Source organism: Phyllobates terribilis, unplaced genomic scaffold, assembly GCF_046119375.1.
Source record: "Phyllobates terribilis strain yellow unplaced genomic scaffold, ASM4611937v1 Scaffold_5__5_contigs__length_657084704, whole genome shotgun sequence".
In the NCBI taxonomy this organism is placed as follows: domain Eukaryota; kingdom Metazoa; phylum Chordata; class Amphibia; order Anura; family Dendrobatidae; genus Phyllobates; species Phyllobates terribilis.
Genome location: NW_027362765.1, coordinates 97430293 through 97452803, shown reverse-complemented (window position 1 = coordinate 97452803; position 22511 = coordinate 97430293). Strand labels below are relative to the sequence as shown.

At 42.9% G+C, this 22511-nt stretch overlaps 1 protein-coding gene across 7 annotated transcripts in view; it reads right to left on the bottom strand.

The window, feature by feature from the left end:
* Nucleotides 1–22511, bottom strand: part of AATK (apoptosis associated tyrosine kinase) — a 195981-nt gene that overhangs the window by 9549 nt on the left and 163921 nt on the right. For all 7 annotated transcript variants that reach the window (XM_073682586.1, XM_073682588.1, XM_073682587.1 and 4 more), the window contains 8 exons: nt 20735–20814; nt 20355–20473; nt 15972–16059; nt 12823–12956; nt 9746–9830; nt 8166–8287; nt 4608–4757; nt 94–2863 (listed from right to left, as the gene is read on the bottom strand). In XM_073682586.1, coding sequence (XP_073538687.1) covers nt 94–2863; nt 4608–4757; nt 8166–8287; nt 9746–9830; nt 12823–12956; nt 15972–16059; nt 20355–20473; nt 20735–20814 — 3548 coding nt within the window. The remainder of the gene's footprint in view (nt 1–93; nt 2864–4607; nt 4758–8165; nt 8288–9745; nt 9831–12822; nt 12957–15971; nt 16060–20354; nt 20474–20734; nt 20815–22511) is intronic.

Below are 22511 nucleotides of genomic sequence, written 5' to 3'. Positions count from 1 at the left end.
GTTGTAGTTTGCAACTACTGGAGTCACAATTTGGAGACCACTGATCTACATGATCCAGGAGAAGTTACTAAGTTACTTCTGAAAGGAACGTACCTGATCGAATAAATAGACAGTAACATCATCAAAGAAAGAGACAGCCTTCTTCTTTCTGTCTAGTTCGGTGGGTTCAGCCTGTGGCAAGAAACCGTGGGGCATCTTGAGGAGGCTTCTGAGATGCCCACAACTCCCATTATCTGTGATAACAATGGGCACAGTGGTGTGTTCTTCCTCACTTTCTTCGCTGTGTTCCTGGATGTTATAGCACCGGAGTTCTTCATCGGACTCGTCGCTGTCATCGCTTTCTTCATCCTCATCATCATCCTCCGGAGAGTCGCCAACTTTACCTTCCTTCCGGATCAGTGGAGGAGAAAGGCATTTGGATAGATGGCAGGCTCCCAGTGCTTCTCGATTACCTGACTTGTCATCTGCCTGCAGACCAGTGGTCAGTGTGATGCTACCTGCTGCACCTGGTTTGACCATACAAGTTTTGGTCAGGCACAACTGAACAGGGGACAGTGTGAAGGTCCTGTGAGAGGGGGTCGGCTCGACAGATGAACTTATGTTGAGTTGTTTCTCAGTAGAGGAATCCAATCCCAAACCTTCATCCACTGACTCTTCCCTAACTATCAGAGGAGGTGCCAGCAATGAAACCTCCTTTGGAGAAGTAGAAAGTAGTGAAGAAACAATAATCCCGGGCAGCGCTCCTTCCACCTTGGTTGCAGAAGGACCTTGATCAGCATTTAAGTTCTCAACATTTCCTCCTAAATCTGAGACCGTGGTTTCTTCATCCAAATCTGTACACAGCGAACCCTTGGAGGCTTCTTGCTGTTCTCTTTCATCTCCTTGGTCGCCCTCCTCCTCTTCTTCGCGATTAAAAGAGTCATAGTCTGAGAAATATGCAGAATCTCGGTAGGGATTCTTGGCATCTAGACCTTGTAAATCGCTGCTTACTGAGCGGGACATTGGCATATCTCCAGGTTCCAGGCTATGTTCCTGGGACTGACTGAGTTGGTAGTAAACTTCACTTTCTCTGTTGTCTTGTGGTTCTTTCAATACGAACTCTGGAGACTCATAGTTTTCCGTGTCGTATCCACTGTCCAGTGCTTTGTGCTGAGCACACGGGGCATACGTTGCAAGGCCAAATGCCTCACACGAACTGGCAGTAGATGGCATGTCCAAAGAATCCAAAGAGTCCGGAGTGCCTACCTGTTTCTGCAGGGACCTAAAGGATGGAGCCATGTCTCCTCTCTCGCTGGAGAGGTCTGTATACACCCCTGAAGTTAGCTCCATGGTATCATCATCTTCACTGTCACTCTGCAACTGATAAAAGTCTTTCTGGACAGTGTTCTCCTCCAGGCCATTTATCTCTTTATCTGGAGAAAGTGAGACCCCTTGAGATACAGCAATAGATATGTTGTCCTCTTCTGTGGTCTGAAGGTTACACGAAGACTCTGAAACTTCACAATTTATTATCAAACCTACCCCAAGAGGATCCATTTCTTGACCTGAATCTACATCTGGACTGTCTGGGGATTCTAGGGGATGGGGGATGTGATCGAGATGTGGTACAGTGGTTTTAGCTTGTGTGGGGGAGCACTGTCCAGGAGGGACCTGAGTTTCTGAACGTTCCTGGGTCATACGCTCTTCAGCTTTGTAAAAATCTTCCCGCAATCCTTCAGCTATTGACATGTTATTGTCTCCTTCTCCAGTCTCCATGGCCTGCCATGTTTCAGGTCCGTACGGTGGCAATGTCTCATTTTCCTGGTTGTCTTCAGAGCGGTGGTTACACCAGACACCAGGGCTGTGCGGCTGCGGTTCACTTGAGATATTATTGTTCGATGAAATGTTTGATGCCCAATGTGGGGAAAATGCGGGAAGCTGTGAAGTCCTTTCAGATATGTCCGAACCATCTTCAGCTTCAATTGTAACAGAATCAAACCTACAGATCTGCCCAATGTCCTCGCTTTCTGAAATATTTGGCAGTTGTACTTCTCTGTGGCATAAAGGATTGAAAGATAATGAGGGTCCAAGAGGGTCAACGATACCCTCACACCTGTCGCTCTCCGTTACTAGGTGTTCTTCTGCCTCATCTCCAGAGGGAGAGCATGAATTTAGATTTTTGGCCTCACCTACCCAACAGGTTTCTTCAGTAGAGCTACCTACTATCAACAGGGGCTCCATTGAAAGGCTTATGGAAGGACTATGATCAGACTGCTCCTCCTCTGCACTGGGTTCTTCTATATCTTTTGGGCTGTTCTGTTCATGCTGTGGGCTGTCTTCTTGATGGACATTGCTGCCTAGATGTTCCTCAATACGGATGTAGTAGTCTCCTGCTACCGACGGACTTCGGGCACTCACGACTGGTACCAATTCAAGTGGCCGAGAGTCAGCAGTACTGTCCTTATTCTCATATCCAGATGGCGACACACCCAGGCTGATTCTGTCTCCATTGCCTGTTGTGTAGTACATGTCCTGATATGGTTGGCAACTAGGACTCAGTGGGTATTGGTCATGCCGTCCACGCTCCCACTTATACTCAAAGTTGAGCCCCTGGCTTGTCTGAGTGACTGTTAACACATCATCTCCATCGGAGTGAAATCCATCAGAGGAGAAATGCTCCAGTAGCGGGTAGGAAGAGAGCTCCGCTTCATGGTGGGCCCCGCTATCGGCTCCACCATTGGGTTTCATGGCGTTCCAGCGCTTTTCAAATTCTTCCTCCAGCTCGTCAGCACCTTTAACACTCAAGTAGGACAGAAGAAGGTGCACCTCCTCGGCTGAGGGTCTTTGCTCTGGTTGCAGCCAGCAAAACTGCATCACCTCATACCTGGAAGAGAAAACAGATGTGAATGAGCGCAATGAAAAAAAAAATGGAAACTTTCACCTTGTCAATAGGCTGTGCACTTACATAATATGGTTGTGACCAAACACATTAAAGAAGTCGACCTCTCCATAAACATGCATGCTCAGTTTGGTGATTGTGCAAGTTTATTTCAATGGAAAAGGGCAATTGCTTATCTCCGATAGGAACAAAGGATTGAGCATGTTGAAATCCAACATGCTCGATCCATCTTTCCCCAACATCTGCCATCAGGGAAAGTTGACTGGTACACATAAGCATTAGATCATTGGCCAGCATCAGAATGTGTAGGGAGAAGTCACAGAAGTTCACAATTTGAACATTTTTCATACATTATTAGGAGGAATAACAGAGAGATGGCACAACGCAAAGTTATGTTATGTGATGACGAGGTTTTATTGAGTGACAAGGCGCATTTCTGACCTTTTCTACGTTTCTATGGCATGTAACCTGTGATGTGTAGGTTTCTCTGGTGACTTATCCATCCTCTGCACATGTTTTTGTGGTTGGAGAAAATCCCTGGTGACTTCTAGTTTCCAAGATGATACAACTGGTGCCTCTATTCCCTTCCCTGCAGCGTGCTGTGGAAATTGTACTCCTTCCATTATTAGTTCCAGGCTTTGGCTCAACAGCAGAACAGCCAAAAAATGGCTGATGTGTTGTAGAGCAATATATACCATATGGTTAAAGGGGTTCTCCGTTGAACAATCCCTACTTTTTAGAAAAATACTTAGGCTATGAGCTGATCACAAAGTTTCATGGTGCCGAGAACACCAGTGATCAGCTTTGGGGAAACCTTACTATGTGTTCAATTTCCCTGCAGTGCCTCCTCAGGGGAGACTGAGTATTACACACCGCCCCATTCACTGTTCTCTGTAACACAGGACAGGTATTTCAGAGATACAGTTTCTCTTTATCCATGACAGAGGACCCCCTGTAAATTCAGAACATACCTCAAGGGATTGTCTGGTTCAAAGAAAATAATACTTCATAAGAGAAAATAGCAGCTACAAAGAGTGTCTCCCTGTCTGGAGGACCCAGTGATGGTGAAGGAGGGCAACTAAAGACTCGATCCATCATTTTCTTTTCATTTTTTGGTCTTGTGATATTCGTTGATAATTTGTGCTTCAAACTCCTCAAAGTGGCGCAAGTGGTTCATGAATCTTGAGCAAAATGATAAATGCTCTTTATTTGTGTGTTTTAATCTGTTTTGCTACTTTTTAAAGTAAAAAATGACTATTTCTGTTAAAATACATTTTGTACTTAAAATATCTGGCGCACGTAAAATCACTCAGACGAGGGACTAGCGTACTTTCGTACTAACCCTAAACTCCCCCCACAATGACAAAAATGGGAAAAAAAGGGGAACACATAAAAATACAATTTAGAAAAGGAGCAAATTAAAAGAATAAAGCACAAATGAAAAACAGTCGTTAAACACCAACAAGTAAACCTAAAAAGGTGCAAAATTCAATAATGATGATTGTCTGCTTTCATCAGATGATTGTTGGAGGTCCCTTGTGTCGTGTTCACACGCCCTGTCTTCTGGGGACACTTTTAATTAAAGGGATTGTCCAAAGCGGACAAACCCTTTTGGCTGGAGATAAGAGGGTTCCTTTTCTAGCTATGAATTTAGGGGTAGGACCAGATAATGCAAATTTGACAGTTGGTCCACATGCATGTACATATATGTATCCTCGGGATATCTTACCAGCGGTCCGATAGGAGTTGCTTGATTTGGGGCTTGGGTAGTTTAAGCTGCTGTTCCTTGATAACATAGCAGAGGACTTGGCGGTCGGAGTATGTGTCATACGGCTGACGTCCCAGCTCGAACAGCTCCCAAAGAGTGATGCCCAGGGACCTTTGTCGGAAAGAAGAAGACTTAAAAACCACCGAATGACACAGATCACAAGCACTGACAGTCATTATGGTATACCTATTATCAGTTATGTACAACGGAGCAGATAGGGTAGAATTTAGGGTATCATGGGGTGGTCGAGTAAAAACAAGTAATCACCTATCCACATGGTGTCCAACTGTTGGGACCTACACCGATTGGCAAAATGGGGAATGTTTATCCCTGTCACACGCGACCGTCGCTCCATTGGGAATGAATGGGGCAGTGATTGACCATGCGCCCCGCCGTTCCATTCTAATGGGGATAAAAGTGTCCCCCCTTCTGCTGATTAATGCGGACCTGCAGTTGGACCTCACGAATCCACCTATTCTATGGACAGGTCATAACTTGTTTTCAGGGGACAACCCCTTTAGGGTGAGGTACAACTGAAAAAACATACAGGCTGCATGTGGATTATTCCCGATGCCTCCATTTGCATAGCATAGCCACTATGTACTCTAATGCAGATGGAGTAGACTTTAGTGTAAAATTACTCGAACTACTGCATGGGGTTTATTCCTGATGCTCCCGCCGCCCCCATTTGCATAGCAGGGATACCATAATTAAAGGCTTTCTGTTTTTTCCCCCACTGGCGCGCTCAGATGATAAACATGACACTGTGCTCCATTGTTTTAACTTGTTCAGTTACTTGGTGAACTTTGGCTCACTCAGTCTGTAACTTATAATTACCAGCGTACAATGAGTCCCACCCCACCCGCAGCCTTCACTAGAAGTCAACCTGTGCCTTACTATATGATATCTAAGCATCTCGGTCTATTCATAATAAACCTTACATCCCTCCGGGCTGTAAAAACCTGCTGAGCGAATACGGCCAATGCCACCTGTAGTGATCATACTTCATTTTGGGTGGCTGGTGGCGTGCACTATAGTCTTTCAGCATTGGAGACAGCTACAGCCAGAGCACCATGTATATGTCTGCCCTGTGTAGGGTTGGGGTACCTGTGGTTCCCCTTTTAAACTTCAATATCACAGAGAAATATATGGCCCGATTTACCACTTGTAGTTTTTTTGCCACTTTTCTTTTTCTTGTGGTATTTGTCGAAATTTTTGCACCAAATTCTTCAAAATGTTGCACAAGGTTCATTCATTTTGACCAAATTCAAATGTGATCTTTATTTTTGCTTTTAACCTTTTTTTTGTGACCTTTTTGGCATAAAAAGTTGCATGTTCTGTTAAAATATGAGTAAAAAAGTCCAGATGCAAATAAAATCACTCCAGGAGTAAACTTGAGTATATCTGCGCAAAAAAATCAGCCAAAAACATAACCCCAAACCCCACTCGGCTTGGTGAACATTGAAAGAAAAAGTGAACACATAAAATAGACACAAATAAAAATAAAAAAAAATAAGGCGCAAATATAAAAACAGGTGAAAAACACCAAAAATTAGACTAAGAGAAAAGATGCAAATGCAATAATAAATCCGGCCCATGGACTTTTTACAGATGCTTGGAACCTCAAAAATTAGGCACCAGCAGAATATAGAGACACATTGGTTATCCTACTTCTGGGACTAGGCTTGGCTTTGGGGCCAAATTACAGGGAGGTCATAAGGGAAACTATCAACAATGGCAGAACCTTGCACCGATTATCCTTATTTACCCATTATATGGAAAAGTTATTGGGTCCCGATGAATTTGACCCTATTTGGGGCAAAAAGACTAGGAAATGGTATTACACATGTTCTTCCTTTATTTCTTCTGGGCCCCCATGTAATAACTGTATTAGAGCCCCACAATATTATAATACTGGTGTCCTCATATAAGCCCGAGAGATCTTTGGGCTTTGATGTATAAAATCCATACAAAAAAAAAATTGTACTAGAAAACAACAAAAACACAGACCTCCAAAAATCATAATGTTCCCCAAGAAACCTGTCTCCTTGTCGATTGTCATTTTTCCCAACACAAAAAAATCAAAGATAATTGGTGGACATTTGTAATTGGTTGCTATGGGCAACCCACTCAAGAGACATAAAACAACAAAGATCTGTCTGACAAAAGAGTGGTCTGTTGCCCATAGCAACCAATCAAAATATGAAAAAACTAGTCTGTATTGCTAGTAACTATAAAATTGTCTATAGAGAGCTATGGGCTTATCTATGGGGTCCGCTGTACAGTAGTGCCATGTAACAGGTGTTATATTGAATACTCACAAGGGATGCTTGGAAAATACGCCTGTGGATTTCAGCACAAAATCTGCAAGTGGATCATGGACGATAAAACTGATTTTCCACGCGGACCCATGGTCTGGGTGGAAAAAACACGCAGCATGCACTTTGGTCTCTTTTATGGACCAGAATAATGCATCCAATGAAGGGCAGCTCTGGTGGACAAGCACACGGAGCAAGTCACATCTGCATCCATTCGCGGTCATGGTCGGCCCGATTTTCAATATAGTCATCTGAACCCACTGTGGTATTTTCTGCGTGAATATCCTGGGTGTGAGTACCTTAATAATTTACATATTGCTCGTTCCTACAAGCGCCCTCTACGGACCTGATATACGGGACAAGGCCACAGCCGCACTATCAGTATTTGGTCAGTATTTGGTCAGTATTTTTTCTCAGGAGTGGGAGCCAAAACCAGGTGAGGAACAATCAGAGAAAAGGTATAATAGAAACAAGTCACCAATTCTGCATTTATCACCCACTCCTGGTTTTGGCTCCCACTTGTGAGGAAAAAATACTGACCAAATACTGATAGTGGGGCCATGGCCTTAAGCTAGGACTACATGCCATGCAACATCAGGGTCACGGCGCAGCATGGCGACATTTCATATAACGGTTTCCTCGCAAATGGTCACAAGTTGCAAGCGACTCACTGTAGACTGTGGTGTGTCTGCGATTTATCAGATTTTTTTTTTTGTACAACAGCTCTTAAATAGTGCGCAAGTTACAAAAATGTTTTTGATCACGTAACTTACTATCGTGCAGCCTAAATCTATAGGTTCCCTCCATATAATATTTATAAGCAGACAATGACTCCAAATATATTTTTATCCCTCTATACGCCCCTCCTCTATAGATTTAATCGCCGGTTACGTATACGTTGGAACTGGATGGGGGAAGGTGGGTGTCTATCGTTCTAGTAGATGCATGTTCACTACTTTTTCCTAAACCCACCCTATAATCTCCACTTGCAGTGGGGAGGTGGGTTACGCCGCTACGGTATACATTCACGTTCAGGTTAGTAAGGGCGACATGTCAGGGCCCCACCCGTGTACCCAGCGTGAAGTGTTTGTAAATAAGCCATAATGCAGATGGCACGGAGCGTGATACATCATCGTGGAGGCACGGGGCTCCACCCAAAATCTGCTGCGAGTGACAAGAGACAAACATCGCTAGTTCCTACCAGATGTTACTGGCCTTGGTCTGATCCACGACCAGCAGGTTCCCATGTACTTCATCAATGAGCTCCGGTGCGATCCAGCGCAGCGGAACCCACAGCTGGTCCGACGTCACAAGGTAGTCATCCTGCAAGACACAAACGCAACCAGCCGCTTAGATACACTTTTAAGCTTCCCTGCCACCGCCACCGCTGCTTCTTCTTCTTCTTCTTCTTCCTACTACTCCCCCCCTCCTCCTTCTCCTCCTCCCCGAGGATCAGCAGACGTCTGATTCACCCTGACAGAGAGAGAGGTTACACCAAAGTCCCCTCCTACCCTGCTCAGAGATGGGAGAGTGACTACTTCCCCTCCCCTTCCTTAATCTGGGCAGCCTGGTGGTGCTTCTTCTGGCACAAGCTGGGGACAGCTGGCAGCGCGCCAGGGTGTTTGATTACAGAATACAGAATGTGTGGAATATGGTAACAGGAGCGTCTGAGCGGCAGGGAAAAAAAGAAACACATATTCTGATGCACCCTTACCCTATAGGTGTGACTGAATCTAGAGAATCGTTGGAGAAGGTGGGCTAGCATCAGCCCCCAAATACCAGTACCTCTTACATGGAGGGGACTAATGACGCCATGCTCCGTTAAAGCTATGTTCACATGTCCATTTGTAAAAATAAATACTTTTTTTTTGTATCGCAGGTTCAAGTCCCCTTAATGAGAATTTTTTTTTAAAAAAAAACTGTAAAAAAAAAAAGTTTAAATCCCCCTCCTTTTCTGTAAATGTAAATATCTAAATCTAAAAAATAAAAATATTAACATATTTGATATGGCTACATGCACAATTGCCCAAATTAATAAAATATTAATATCTATATCCCACAAGGTGAATGCTGAAACGGGAAGAAAAAAATTAAATAGCAAAATGTATGTTTTTTTGTTAGTTTCTATCCCCAAAAATATGGAATAACAAGAAAGTCAAATGGACACAAAAATGGTGGCAATAAAAATTGCAACTCATACGGCCAAAAAATAATACAACTAATCTAATCTCTATCGACTGAAAAATAAAAGTTATGGCTTTTGGAATCTTTCAGAATGTGGCGACTGAAGTCAATTTTTTCTTTGCAAGATTTTAATTTTTTTAAGTAGTTAAAATAAAAAATCCTAAATAAATTTGGTATCAACATAACTGTACTTACCCGTAGAACAAAGTTACCAGGTCATTTTTGACCGCAAAGTGAATGTCGTAAGAAAAAAATAAAGTAGGCAAAATGTCAGTTTTTCTTCCACTCCACTTGGAAATTTTTTTTTTTTATCAGTATATGATATTGTAAAGTGAATGGTGTCATTCAGACTGCAACTCGTACTGCAAAACATCAGCACTCATACGGCTATGTTGATGGGAAAATCAAAAAAGTTATGGCGGAGGAAAAAACAAAAGCTCGAAAATGAAAAATGGCTTAAAAACAGAAACTTTGGTTTCCTTTTTGTATGATTACAAAATGTCTACACCCCCTAACAAAACGGCATCTACCCTGCTCTATATCACCCTCTTTTCTGTAAAGTGTTGGTAATAATAAATGTGACATTTCAGGACTTACCCGAAACTTAGAATGCGAAAGACCATAATCGCCGATTTTCACAGTCAAGTCAGCCGAGAGGAGACAGTTATGCAGAGCGAGGTCACTACGTATCGGAGAGGAGAGACAGATGGTGAGACAGACACCTGAGAGGCGCCATAAACCAAGCGTGTGTCCTAAAGGGGAAATCCGCCAAACTGGGGACCATGATGCCACCTGCAAACGCACAACTGGGAGGAGACTCTTCAAATAGCACGTAGGGTTGACAATCAATACAGGCTACAAAATTTCTTGTCCTAAGCTTTTTTCTTTTTATGAATGTATATAGATAGATAGATAGATTTACAACCATTATAGATCAAAATGAAAAGATTGTGGATTGATCTGTGCTTGATCGTTTTGCATCCGTGGTGTCATTTCATGGTGCAAGATCATTCTGGAGACTGGGATCCTTCTCTGACTTTGTTTTCCTCTGCGGCTGCAGTGCTGAGTCAGCATTTGGAGGAGACGGCTCTTGTGAGCTCCCCCCGCATCTTATACTGGTAGAGGAACTCACAAATTACGATTTATTTTTATAGATTAGATAGATTGTAATCATGTATTCTATCTATCCATCCCATATCTATCTATTATGGGGTGACTACATGGCTGATACTGCTATTATGGGATCACAATATGACTTGTACTTTAATATGGAGTCCCTTTGTGGCTAAAACAGTTATGGGGTCACTGTATAGCTGACATTCTTATTATGGTGTCAACATGTTTTTCATACTGTTTATGGAGTCACTGTTATAAGGTCACTATGTGGCTGGCCACTCTTATGGGTCCACTGTGTGACTGACACTGTTATTACAGGGTCACTTTGTGGCTGACACTGTTATGAGGTCACTGTGTGGCTGAGAACTGCTATAGGGTCACGATATGGCTGACAATGTTATTGGGTCACTGTACAACTGACACTTATGGGGTCACTGCGTGGCTAAGCACTATTATGGGGTCACTGTGTGATTGGCACTGCTATGGGGTCACTGTGTGATTGGCACTGCTATGGGGTCACTGTGTGACTGACACTGTTATGGGTTCACTGTACGGTTTAGCACTGTTATGGGGTCACTGTGTGACTAACAGTGTTATGGGATCACTGTACAGCTGACACTGTTATGGGGTCACTGCGTGGCTAAGCACTATTATGGGGTACAGTATGGCTACACTGTTAAGGGGGTCACTACGGCTGAGCACTGTTATGGGGTCACTGTGTAACTGATACAGTTATGGGGACATCGTGGCTGAGCACTGATATAGGGTCTCTGTGCGGCTGACACTGTTATGGGATCTCTGTACGGCTGAGCTGACACTGTTATGGGTTCTCTGTATGGCTGACACTGTTATGGGGTCTCCGTGTGGCTGACATTGCTATGGGGTCAATGTGGGGTAAAAGATTAAAATTTTAGCAACTTAAAGAGGTAGTCGAGACAAACTTGTGCCTGCTTGCGGTCACCGATGCGGGGGCAGAAGTGTGCGGCTGAGCCTCATCCTTGTCAATATAAAAGCGCTTTCCTTTCTACCATAATAATATTTACTATTGTTCACCTTTTACTCATCAACTGCTGCAATAATCTCAATGTTGTGCTTCCTCTGCGGTGGTTATGGTAGCAACCACAGATTTCTGTCTATGGACTTCCTGTCAGGTGACCTCTGCTTATAAGAACGCGCTCATACGAGTGGAGGTCACATGACAGGAAGTCCAGACAAGGCAGAGTTAGGTAATTGATGTCTGCATTACGTAAGCATAAATATGACAACCTTTTAACATAGAAACATTACTAGAACTTAATCCCAAATATTCTTGTTTGACAAAATGTTACAGCCCAGAGCTAAATTCACAATTCTGCTGGTTGTCGTTGGAAACAGTCAGCAATCCTGTGGTCAGACACCCCTCCTGCAGGGGAGGAGCTAGTTTCTCCTACATCAGCTCTGTGTAGATTCTGAACAAGCAGGAAATTCTTGAAGATTTCAGCTCTGACTGCTGTAGAATTGTGAATGCAGCTCTGAAGTTTATTATGTAAATTTAAACTGTATGTAAATTGTTAAATGGTCAAATTAGAAATGATTTGTTATTATATCATGATCTTGTTTACGCCAGATTAGACTGGCCATTTAGATAGTAGGGCACTGCCCTTGGGCCCATGGCTAAAAGGGGCCCATGCTCAAAAGAGGGCCCGCTTCCAAAGAGGGCCCACGACCGACCTTGAAGGTCAAGGTATTCTTGGTGCCGTCACAGTGGAAATGATTTGGGAAGACTATGGATGCCTCAGTATGGGGGTATGAACCCTATACTGGGAATCTGACTGACAACCCGTTTCAGGAGCGTAGTGAGTCACAGTTGTCAGCTGACCTCTATGGTCAGAATAAATGGGGTTTCCCAGGTTTACATGAATATAACTTTTTTAATAAGCATTTATAATACTTATTTATCAAATTCCTTACCATTTTCAAGATCTCTGTTTGCTGTCATGGAATGGCAATGTTTTTTTTTTTAACATCCAGAAGCTAAAAACCTTTATAGACTTAATATTTCTTACAGCTGAGGGTTTGCTGCTATTGCGAACTGTCTGTACAGCCACTGGGTGTAAACTACTATTCACTTGACAGCAAGCAGAGTTCCAAAAAAAAGGAGGAATCGATACAGAAAGTATATTAGAAAGTTGAAGAACTTTCCATGGAGGTCACAAGGAAGCAACAAGTACTGGAACGTGCACACATGTAGCGGAGGGAAGACAAATGATAAGCGTCACCAGGCGCTGCCGTCCGAGAGACCAGGAGCAGTGAGTGCCGCCTGCAACAAAATCACTGATGCTGGAGCCTGCATGTCCCACTCATTCAGCATCAGGATATTGTTCCAGGGGACAAACCAAGAAGCGTCCATAGATGCCCAAGAGAAAGTTCTGAGTCTACGGGAGGGGAGAGGAGAGGAGGGGGGCACAACATGGCAGAAAGAAAAGGTGAAATGCATTGAGCTTCTGATGCAGGAGCATGATACCATCTAATCTACGGCTCTGGATAATTCACAGCAAGCAGAGATGTTGTCTTCTGACCTGTGGGTGTAGTTATTCTTGTGCAGGTGAAGGATCCCGCAGCAAACTTCACAGCCCATCCGCTGCAGGGTCAGTGGGTCAGGAGATGTGGACTCGGTGGCTGCACAGCTCTGGAGATATCCCTTCAGGTCCCCCTAGAGGTTATATACATTGGAAAATTACAATCCGGCATCCACTAATCCAGAACGTTTGATAATCCAGCTGTTATCAGGGATATCTTCAGGAGTTTATGGGCAACAAAGTCACAGTGGCTTCTTGTCCACTCCAGCATAGAACATGCCCCAAAAAGTAAAAGTGAGAAACTGCAGCTGCGTCTCCCTCCTCTCCCCCCACCCACCATTTTACCCTATTTAGAGTTTAACATCAGATGGATTTTAGATAGATAAGATGGAATAGATAGATATAGCAAAATTCTTTATTTTTCCCCATATTCTGAAGGGCTTTGTTTTTTTTTAGATTTTTACAATTGATGTAAAACTGTAGCTGCATCTCCCTCCTATCCCCTCACCCACCATTTTACACTACTGAGATTTTAACACCAGATGGATTTTAGATATATAATATGGAATAGATAGATATATAAAGATTCTTCATTTGTCCCCATAATCTGAAGGGCTTTGTTTTTGTTTTCTTTTTAGATTTTTACAATTGATGTCAAACTGCAGCTGCATCTCCCTCCTCTCCCCACACTCACATTTTACCCTATTTACATTTTAATACCAGATGGACTTTATATCGATAATATGGAATAGATAGATTCTTTATTTTACCCCATAATCTGAAGGGCATTGTTTTTTTGTTTACAAATGATGTATGAGACTTTTTATTGCTGTGAGTTTTTTTCAGTGGAAATGTGTGGCCCCATATATGTACACTAATAAACACATATATATATATATATATATATAAATAAAATAATACACACACATGTGCGTGTATAGATATGTATATACACTGCTCAAGAAAATAAAGGGAACACTCAAATAACACATCCTAGATCTGAATGAATGAAATATTCTCATTGAATACTTTGTTCTGTACAAAGTTGAATGTGCGGACAACAAAATCACACAAAAATCATCAATGGAAATCAAATTTATTAACCAGTGGAGGCCTGGATTTGGAGTCACCCCCAAAATTAAAGTGGAAAAACACACTACAGGCTGATCCAACTTTGATGTAATGTCCTTAAAACAAGTCAAAATGAGGCTCAGTATTGTGTGTGGCCTCCACGTGCCTGTATGACCTCCCTACAACGCCTGGGCATGCTCCTGATGAGGTTGTGGATGGTCTCCTGTGGGATCTCCTCCCAGACCTGGACTAAAGACATGATGTCCCAGATGTGCTCAATCGGATTCAGGTCTGGGGAACGGGCGGGCCAGTCCATAGCTTCAATGCCTTCATCTTGCAGGAACTGCTGACACACTCCAGCCACATGAGGTCTGGCATTGTCCCGCATTAGGAGGAATCCAGGGCCAACCGCACCAGCATATGGTCTCACAAGGGGTCTGAGGATCTCATCTCGGTACCTAATGGCAGCCAGGCTACCTCTGGCGAGCACATGGAGGGCTGTGCAGCCCTCCAAAGAAATGCCACCCCACACCATTACTGACCCACTGCCAAACCGGTCATACTGAAGGATGTTGCAGGCAGCAGATCGCTCTCCACGGCGTCTCCAGACTCTGTCACGTCTGTCACATGTGCTCAGTGTGAACCTGCTTTCATCTGTGAAGAGCACAGGGCGCCAGTGGCGACTTTACCAATCCTGGTGTTCTGTGGCAAATGCCAAGCATCCTGCACGGTGTTGGGCTATGAGCACAACCCCCATCTGTGGACGTTGGGCCCTCATACCACCCCCATGGAGTCGGTTTCTAACCGTTTGTGCAGACACATGCACATTTGTGGCCTGCTGGAGGTAATTTTGCAGGGCTCTGGCAGTGCTCCTGCTGCTCCTCCTTGCACAAAGGCGAAGGTAGCGGTCCTGCTGCTGGTTTGTTGCCCTCCTATGGCAACTCCTGGTATCTGCTCCATGTTCTGGACACTGTGCTGACAGACACAGCTACCCTTCTTGCCACAGCTCTCACTGATGTGCCATCCTGGATGAATTGCACTACCTGAGCAACTTCTGTGGGTTGTACTGTAGACACTGCTTCATGCTACTGTACTTCTAGGGGTGAGAGCAATGGTAAAATGAAAAAGTGACCAAAACAACAGCCAAAAAGGATGAAAACAGAGAAATGGTCTGTGGTCACCACCTGCAGTACCGCTCCTTTACAGGGGGTGTCCTGCTAATTGCCTATCATTTCTATCAGTTGTCTGTTCCATTTGCACAACAGCAGGAGAAATTGATTCACAATCAGTGTTGCTTCATAACTGGACAGGTAGATTTCACAGAAGAGTGATTGACTTGGAGTTACATTGTGTTGTTTAAGTGTTCCCTTTATTTTTTTGAGCAGTGTATATATATATGTATTTTATTTTGCAGACTATGTGACCTGCAAACATACTTACTTTATTGTGGTCAATTTTTGTGTAATGTGATCAATCCTATTTTGTACTATTGCTGGTGCAAAAAGAAAAATATTTTCTTTCTGACGTCTCTTGATATTGGGTTTTATTCTCGGATTGTTTTAATTTTTTTTGCCAAATTCAGCAAATACTTTGTCGCAGAATCCATTGGGTGTAGAATAAAAAATATCACAATCAAAAAAAGTAGCTGCAAATATTGCACTGATAATAACTTACCTCCCCTTGAATCTAAAGTGAGAATCTGCAGCTTCATCTCCCTCCTTTCCCCTCCTGTCTATTATTTACTGTTTTACACTAGATGGACTTTTGGAGAAACTGAAGAAGGGAATCTACATGAAGACCATTTCTGTGTAACGATTATAGTCTGATGATTGGTCGGATTGTAGTGACACCCTGCCTGGAAGAAGCATGCCGCGAGATGCGCCTTTAATTATACAGATACTTAATGTACAATAATAAGACATGTGTTTAAATTAGTTTGGTGTTAATTGTTTGGTGTGAAAAACATCAGATCGCCCGGCACGCCCTGACTCCCTGCGCTGTGTAAGTAACCTGCATTCTGGGTTACATAAGACCCGGCGGTGCGTCATCCCATGTCAGCATTTATCCAAGGCACTCACCAGCGGGCAGAACTCCATGACCAGCAGATAAGGGGTGATCTCCGCCCACTGCGCCAGACATTGAAGAAGGTTGGGGTGCTGCAGGACCCTGGGGAGACAGCAAACATGAACCTCAAGTGATGCAAGGTGTATAGGAATAATCAAAGTGGTGTAGGAAATTACCAAAAGAGCGCCACTCTTGAATGTGGTAGTGTCTGATACTGCAGCTTAGCGCCGTTCATTTGAAAACAAAATATAGTGCCAATCTTATTTGTCACAGTGTGTTGTACTACATCTCAGCCCAGTACCACACACTTGGTATTATTCGTGCCAGTGTCTGGTACCGCATATTATCCCCACTCACTTGAAAACTAGACTCAGCGGCACTTTTGTTGGTGGTAGTGTCGGTTACTGCAGCTCAGCCCTGTTCATTTATAAAGTACACACAGCACCACTCCGTGTCCGTGGTGATAACTGGTACTGTAACTCAGCCAAGCTCATTTCAAAACTAGACACAGCGCCACTCATGTCCGTGGTAATATCTGGTATGGCAGCTCAGCCCCATTTATTTGAAAACTAGATACAGCGCCACTGATGTTGGTGGTGATAACTGGTACTGCAGTTCAGCCCCTTTCAATTGAAAACTAGGTAGAGCGCCAGTGTTGTCAATGACATCTTCTAGTAATGAAGCTTAGGCCTCTACATTTGGAAACTAAACATAGCAACACTCTCGTCTGTGGCCGTGACTGGTACTGCAGCTTACCCACATTCATTCAAAAGCGAGACACAGCTCCACTTCTAATGGAGGGGGCTGGTAGAGCAGCTCAGCCCCATTCATTCATATTCAAGCTGCAATACCAAACACTGCCATGGACAAAAGAGGCGCTGTTTCCAGGAGAAAAAATATATAGCTTTCTAATCTCATAAATCACCTTATATTATAATATTCTATTATCATAGTTACACATACATATTTATATTTAATACTACAATTATAAAAAATTATAACTAATTGCAACCATGATGTGTGTGTGTGTGTGTGTGTGTGTGTGTGTGTGTGTGTGTGTGTGTGTGTGTATATATTTATATAATATTTAAAGGCGATTTATGAGATCAGAATTTTTCTTTTATTCCCCAGACTATATTATAACTACGGTAATTATTATATTTTAGACTGATTGTATTTTACTGTAAATATATATATATATATAAATTTTCCCCTTAAATAAAATATTATAACATAATACCTAAAGGTATTTTATGAGATCAGAAAAAAAAATATTTCCCTCAAAAAAAGCACCTCTTTAATGTCTGGTATTGCTGCTTGAATAATTATATTTAATACCCTAAGATTTACTCATGCATAAAACACAATAAACATAATTATATAACATAAGAGAAGTTTAATGGGGTTAATATTTGCTTCCTGAACCATCATTCAAGTCATAGTGCGTTACATAAGGTTTTCTTCTACATTCATTCCTAAAACCAAGTTCAGCATTTCTGCTCTTTACCATGAGGGGGCGACCTTAACAATCTCTAATTTTCCCAAACATAGAAGAGGGTAACCGTGTAAGGGGAGACAAGAAAGAAAACCTACAGCAACTGGTTAATGAGACATATGGGGGCGAGAACATGCGATTCACTGAGGAGTGTTTCCACCCACACGCTATTTATTCCTGGATACAAGCCGCATGTACATACAAATATAGCCTGAGGGATACATCTTAAAAAGGAAACAGAGGAGTGGGTGTCTTGATGCTACAATTATACGCCCCAGATGACTGCACCATGGATATTAGATTAGTCGGGATTTTCCACTTGGTGATGGGACTTTATCTGGGATCCCCCCTTTTTTTTATATAAAGAACTCCATGTGGTTGGAGACTTAAGTAATTCCACCAGGCCCCATAGAAAACTCTTGGAAGGGGCCCTGAGATCACTGCATGCGGCCTAGTGTTGTAGTGTGGAAAAGTGGCCCCTGGGGTGCTTTGGTGAAACGGCCGAACCACTGGTTCCACCACCAAAATCAATGTAATGCCGAGCTGTTAGTGAAGACTAGGGGGTCCGGCTACTGTACATTATCTCGCCCCACACCATGATCCTCCCAGTAGTAGGACCAATGTGACCTTCCCTCGTGAAGGCCTCTTCATGATGTTGTCCACCTCGTCTCCAGACCAATCTCACAACAGCAGGCCTCATCGCTGAAGAGGACAGACCTCCATTCCAGTCTCCATTGATCCATTCCAGCCACTGGCTTCCAGCTGGAGAATGTGGGCAACGCCAGGAAAAGTCCTTCATGTGGGAGCGCCACGCCGGTCCTACCACCAGTTCCTGGAACTGTCTCACTAGATCAGGACTGTGGGTAACTATGCACTAAGGATCCCCCTCTATAGACTCAAGCTGTCCTTATAATACATGGGTCTCCACTTATCTCAATGGCCACCATGCAATACTACAATTCCCCTGTAGTGGCCACTATAGAAGAAATACTCGGCTCGCCATGGCCTTCCTGGGAGAAATCAGCCGATTGCCCCTGGAGCTGTATTCTGAAAGGGGCTCATTTAATGTGCTCTGCTTGTTGTCAGTGAACAAACCTTCATTACTTTCTTAGTGTAGAAGGAAATCAGAATTTCTGCATTTTATTGCAGGTGATAGCATGCAGGGGTCCATAACATAAGCTAATGTTATAGAATGCTCATTTCTAGAAACAGCGCCACCCCATCCATAGGCTCTGTCTGGTATTGCATCTCAGTTCCATTGAAGCGAATGGGGTAAAGCTGCAATACCACACACAACCTGAGAAAGGAGTGTCGCTGTTTATGGATGTAAGCAGCCATGTTTTTCTATTCCTGGACAAGTTTACGGTTGGCAGACTTACAACCTCTACAAGGAGGGCTCATTTCACCAAGTCCGGTATTAATGAAAGCCCATTTGGCCGATCAAATTGCAAATCTGCCATAGTGATTCATCTCCCTCCCATATCACCACTACTTATCTAGGCAGCTCGTTCTGAAAACTCTGTGATCCGCAGTTCCTCTATTATTCCTCTAAATGCATTAATGAAATTAACAACTGGGTGTGACCAGTTAGGGGTGTGTCCCTGTCCAATCAGTGTAGATAGTATCAGTATGGAGGGACACACCTATGTTTTAATTTATTCATACATTTCCAGGAGGAATAACAGAGGAAGGGCACAATGCAGAGTTCTAAGAAAAGATTGCTATTTTATGAAGAATACAAGTATTTACTACAACAGACATGGCAGAATCTGTAAAATTGGGGAACGCTGCAGCTGTATTAAAGGGGATGTCTGTTTTCAAAAACATTTTTTATTAGATTTGGGACTTTTATCTAGAATGGAGAGAAGCCCCCGTCTCTCTGGAGGACCCCGCATGTCAGTGCATTATATAAACACAGTATTGATTTCAATGTAGCCCATGTAATTCTTCACTTGCCCTCTGGGGGCACTGCAGAAAATTGAACACTTGCTGTCAGGTTCCTTTAATTACTATCTCCTTACCAAATAACGTAGTGATGGGTGAGTGACTCATGTGTTTTGCAGTGATCCAGTCCATGGATGTTCAGATACACAGTGTGCTCGAAACGGCTGAATCACAGGCTGCATTTTAAAGGCACATTACAAGCAAAATGCATAGAGAACAGGCTTAACCTGCATTGCTCAATACAGCCTGGAGGTGGCGGTAACCAGTCAGGAGATCGGTCTTTTATGTGTGTTAGAATAGATCTGAGTCTATATGGTGCTGGATGGTATATCATGGCACAGTGATGACTATCCTTTCTTTTAAAGGGAGGTCTGATGCCTGGGGGAACATCCCTTTAAATTATAGACCATAATTTACCATAGACCTACCCTATTTGGCGCATTTCTTCCACTACTAGATGGTCAGCTAAAATGTGATCAGGGGGACAAAAAGAAGCACTCTATGTAAATAATGAGCCTCTCGTGTAAACCACAGCAACTCTAACTGGCACTTAAAGGGACACTCCGTCCAATATGTCTTCTGGACATTGGATATATTTTCCTTTATAATCAGCTTTGTCCCTACCTGCACCAAACAAGGGGGTTATAAAAAGCTGTTGATAATCCTCGATCATGCCCCTATGCCACATCTTGGTCCCATCAGCTGCTGAGATATAGGGTGCTGTTGGCTGTATCTGCAGCATCAGGACCCCCAACCAGCAGCTCCCTATGTCTCAGCTTCCCAAAACTGTGCTAATAACATTACATGGGGGAAGTAGTAAAAATCTGAGTACTAGCATTTGAATGCCAAATCATGAGACCCCCCAAAAAATTATCCAGGACCACCCATTTGTTGCAAATTTGCATAACCCCTCCCATTATTGATCCCATTCATGTTTTGAGTGGACTCTTGGATTCACCTGAAGGGTTGTGTCTCTTCTAGAAACAGCATCTGCTCCTGAACGCTGGCGCTGACCTTCAGCTCCTTCACCACGACCTGAGTACTGGAGAGGCCAGAATTCACCTCCCCCAGCAGCACCTGCAGAGCAGACAGCGTTGTTAGCATCCTATAGGTTGCGCTAAGTGATTTTTTTACATATTATAGTCATGATAATGATTATTATAGATGTTATGATTCATAAAAAGTCAAATAAAAAGAAAATATAATGATTTGTCCCTGTAATAGCACATAATTGCATCTTGTGTAATACCATGAACCACCAGCAGATGGCAGCAGAGTACACCACCAGCAGATTGTAGCAGAGTACACCACCAGCAGATGGCAGCAGAGTACACTCACCTTGCCAAACCAACCATTACCGATCTCCTTCAGGTACAGCAGGCTCTGTCGTCCCAGGTCTGTAGATTTGAGAAGTTGCACTGCAAAAAAAAAAATAGATGAAAAAGTCATAGACAATCAAAATAGAGCAGAACATGTTGCAGAGCTGAGTTTGTCATTTCCAATCCAAAGTGACATATCAGCTCTGCTACACGGGTAAGTCAGCTGAAAGGAGGTGACATCTTAACTCCTTCCATTGCAGACAGTTTTCCTTGTTTATCCTCCAATCTTACCATTTTAGTATCTCTGCTTGCTGTCTGTGAATGCATACATATTCTTGCTTACACCTAGGTGCTCAATCATGATAAAGACCTAATACATTTCACAGCTGAGAGTTTGTTACAGTGGAAATCGGTTTAGATTTTATTTTTTTTTGCAACTGAGTGTTCCCATTCACTGACAACAAGCAGAGATTTTAACAATGGATGGTGAAAATGTGAAATGCAAAGTATATCAGAAAAAAACAAAACAGAAACAATCTTTCAGCAGGCAGGGAATGCTAAGATTTGTAGTTCTCCAAGCAGCAGTTGACTGACCATATTCCATAGTCTCTAGGGGGTAGGAGCTCTGTTGTAGCACAGGGGCATCAGCTGCTGAAGAATGCATGGTAGCTGAGGCTTGTGACTACTAAGAATGTTGTATAGCGGTATTATTTAGACGTGTATGGCAACGTTATTTGAGCACTTTATAGTAGTATTTATTACGGCACTGCTAGATTAATTTATGTGTGGTGCTATTATTTGGTCGATGAATATATGATCACTGCATGGCAGTATTTACTATAGCATTATGTGGCACTGTATGTTACTATACAGTATTAGCAGTGTATGATGGTGGCATTTACTAAGGGATGGTGCGGCACTGTTGTTTAGATGACTTTATGTATAGTGCTATTTATTGGTGTTTACTACAGCATCGTGGGACACTGTCATTAGATTAATTTTGTTTATTGTGCCGTTATTTGGTCACTGTATGTTGGTATACAGTATGAGCACCAGCGGCGGACACGCCATTAGTGCAACCTGTGCTCGAGAAGTAAGTGGGCCACTACTACCTCCCAAGCAGGTGGAACTGTGCATTATGATGAACTATTGGACTGCATAGGGTCCATGTATTGTACTTACACAGGGGCCCTCTCCTGTTAGTGTCCGCTCCTGATGAGCATTGTATGGAAGGAATGGTGTGGCACTGTTGTTAAGATTATTTTATGTATAGTTCTATTATTTTGTCACTGTACATTGGTATTGAGTATGACATTTTTGGCACTGTTATTAGATTATTTTCTGCATCTGTGCTGTTATTTGATCACTGCATGTTGGTATGTAAGCAGTGTATGGTGGTATTTACTAAGGAATAGTGTGGCACTTTTGTTAAGATTACTTTATGTATAGTGCTGTTATTTGGTCGCTGTATATTGGTATTTACTATTGCATGGTCTGACACTGTTAGATTATTTTCTGTATCTGAGCTGTTATTTGGTCACTGTATGTTGGCTTATGATTAGTGTGTGGTGGTATTTGCTATGACAATCTTCGTCACTGTTATTAGATCATCTTATGTATACTGGTATTTGACCACTCTATGCTGGTATAATTTCAGCACTGTATGGCGGTGTTTACTATGGTACTGTGTGCCACTGTCTTTAGCTTTTTTATGTATGATTTTGTTACTTGGTCTCTATATGTTTAGTATAGGAGCACTGTATGGTGGTATTTACTATGGTATGGTCTGGCACTGT